Source organism: Arachis duranensis, chromosome 1 (assembly GCF_000817695.3).
Source record: "Arachis duranensis cultivar V14167 chromosome 1, aradu.V14167.gnm2.J7QH, whole genome shotgun sequence".
Taxonomy (NCBI): domain Eukaryota; kingdom Viridiplantae; phylum Streptophyta; class Magnoliopsida; order Fabales; family Fabaceae; genus Arachis; species Arachis duranensis.
The window spans coordinates 97,523,609-97,525,089 of record NC_029772.3 but is presented as its reverse complement, the minus strand read 5'-3'; the positions used below and the strand labels follow the sequence as shown (position 1 = coordinate 97,525,089).

The window sequence follows — 1,481 nt, the reverse complement described above, 5'->3', positions numbered from 1 at the left end:
TTCAATATAAATAGATTAATAGTATTAGCTTCTTTGGTCTAATAACCTCTCCTTCAATGATGGCTTTCATTTCCACCATTTCCATACACCCCTCAACTCTGCTTTCTTCTCGTTCCATCTCCTCAAAGAGACTAATAAATGCAGCAATCCGTATTCCAAAGCTAAATAGCAGACCTTTCAATAATAATAATCTCTCGGTGCCAAAGATACCTTCTTCAAGAGATCTCGTTCAAGATTATGTGATGAGCACCACACACTCAAAAATGTTACAGCATAATCATAACATTAAGACCCTTGAGCTCTTATCAATCTTGGAGGCCGTAGCTGAGAGAGCTGAGATTCACAAAAACGTTGGGGAACAACGTGATAATTGGAACAAGCTCCTTCTCAACAGCATCAACATGATTACACTTGCTGCAGCAACAATGGTTGCTGTTGCTGACAGTCACGGCGGCGGCGGGGCATCATCCATTTCAGCACTCAACCTATCTTCCACCCTATTGTTTTCTGCAGCAACTGGAATGCTTCTTGTGATGAACAAGATCCAGCCCTCGCAACTCGCTGAAGAACAACGCAAAGCAACTAGGTCTTTTAAGCAGCTTCAGACTCAAATCGAAACCACACTCGCTCTTGGAGTTCCAACCGAAGAAGATGTCAAGTCCTCAATAGCAAAGGTTTTGGCCATTGAGAAAGCTTATCCGCTTCCATTGTTGGGCGGGGCTATGCTTGAAAAGTTTCCTGCAAAATTCGAACCTGCTGTTTGGTGGCCAAGAAGGAACAACAAGACCAAAAGTGATCATCAAGAAGGAAAGGCTCTGATGAATATGAACGGGTGGAGTGAAGAACTAGAAATGGAACTTAGGGAGGTTATTGAAGTTGTGAAGAGAAAAGATGTTGAAGATTATGAGAGGCTTGGAAACAAGGCACTGAAAGCAAACAAGATTCTGGCCATTGCAGGCCCCTTGCTCACTGCCATTGCAGCTGTGGGATCTGTGTTTGTGGCGGGGAATAACGGTGCAGGTGTGGTTTCTGCCATGGCTGGGTCAATGGCAGCTGTAGTCAACGCTTTTGAGCATGGCGGGCAGGTAGGGATGGTGTTTGAGATGTACAGAAACTGCGGTGGGTTCTTCAAGCAATTAGAAGAAACAGTTGAAGCCACCCTTGAAGAGAATGATTTTGACAAGAGAGAGAATGGACAAGTGTTTGAATTGAAGGTGGCTTTGCAATTGGGAAGAAGTGTGTCTCAGCTCAGAGAACTCGCTTCTAAATCAGCTTCTTGTCGAGTCGAAGGGATTTCCATTGATGAATTTGCAAGCAAGATGTTCTAATCATTTATTAACTATATCTATATTTCTTAATTAGAATTATAAATGTACATATATGTTCGTTCATTCATTCTGTGTGTCCATTTTAGATTTTTGCTTTAAATTTTGTAAACAAAGCAGTCTTAGATCAATATTCGTATTCTTTTTCGCAACTTA

At 41.9% G+C, this 1,481-nt stretch overlaps 1 protein-coding gene across 1 annotated transcript; it reads left to right on the top strand.

Moving 5' to 3' along the window:
• The first annotated feature begins 48 nt into the window (after positions 1–48).
• LOC107466566 (probable F-box protein At4g22030) lies at positions 49–1,481 on the top strand. The gene has a single exon (XM_016085561.3). It carries the CDS (start codon positions 57–59, stop codon positions 1,326–1,328), a length of 1,272 nt encoding a protein of 423 aa, XP_015941047.1. The 5' UTR covers positions 49–56; the 3' UTR covers positions 1,329–1,481.

What these genes read in the sequence shown, in the direction of transcription:
- LOC107466566 (XM_016085561.3), top strand. Translation starts at nt 57, where the DNA reads ATGATGGCTTTCATTTCCACCATTTCCATACACCCCTCAACTCTGCTT.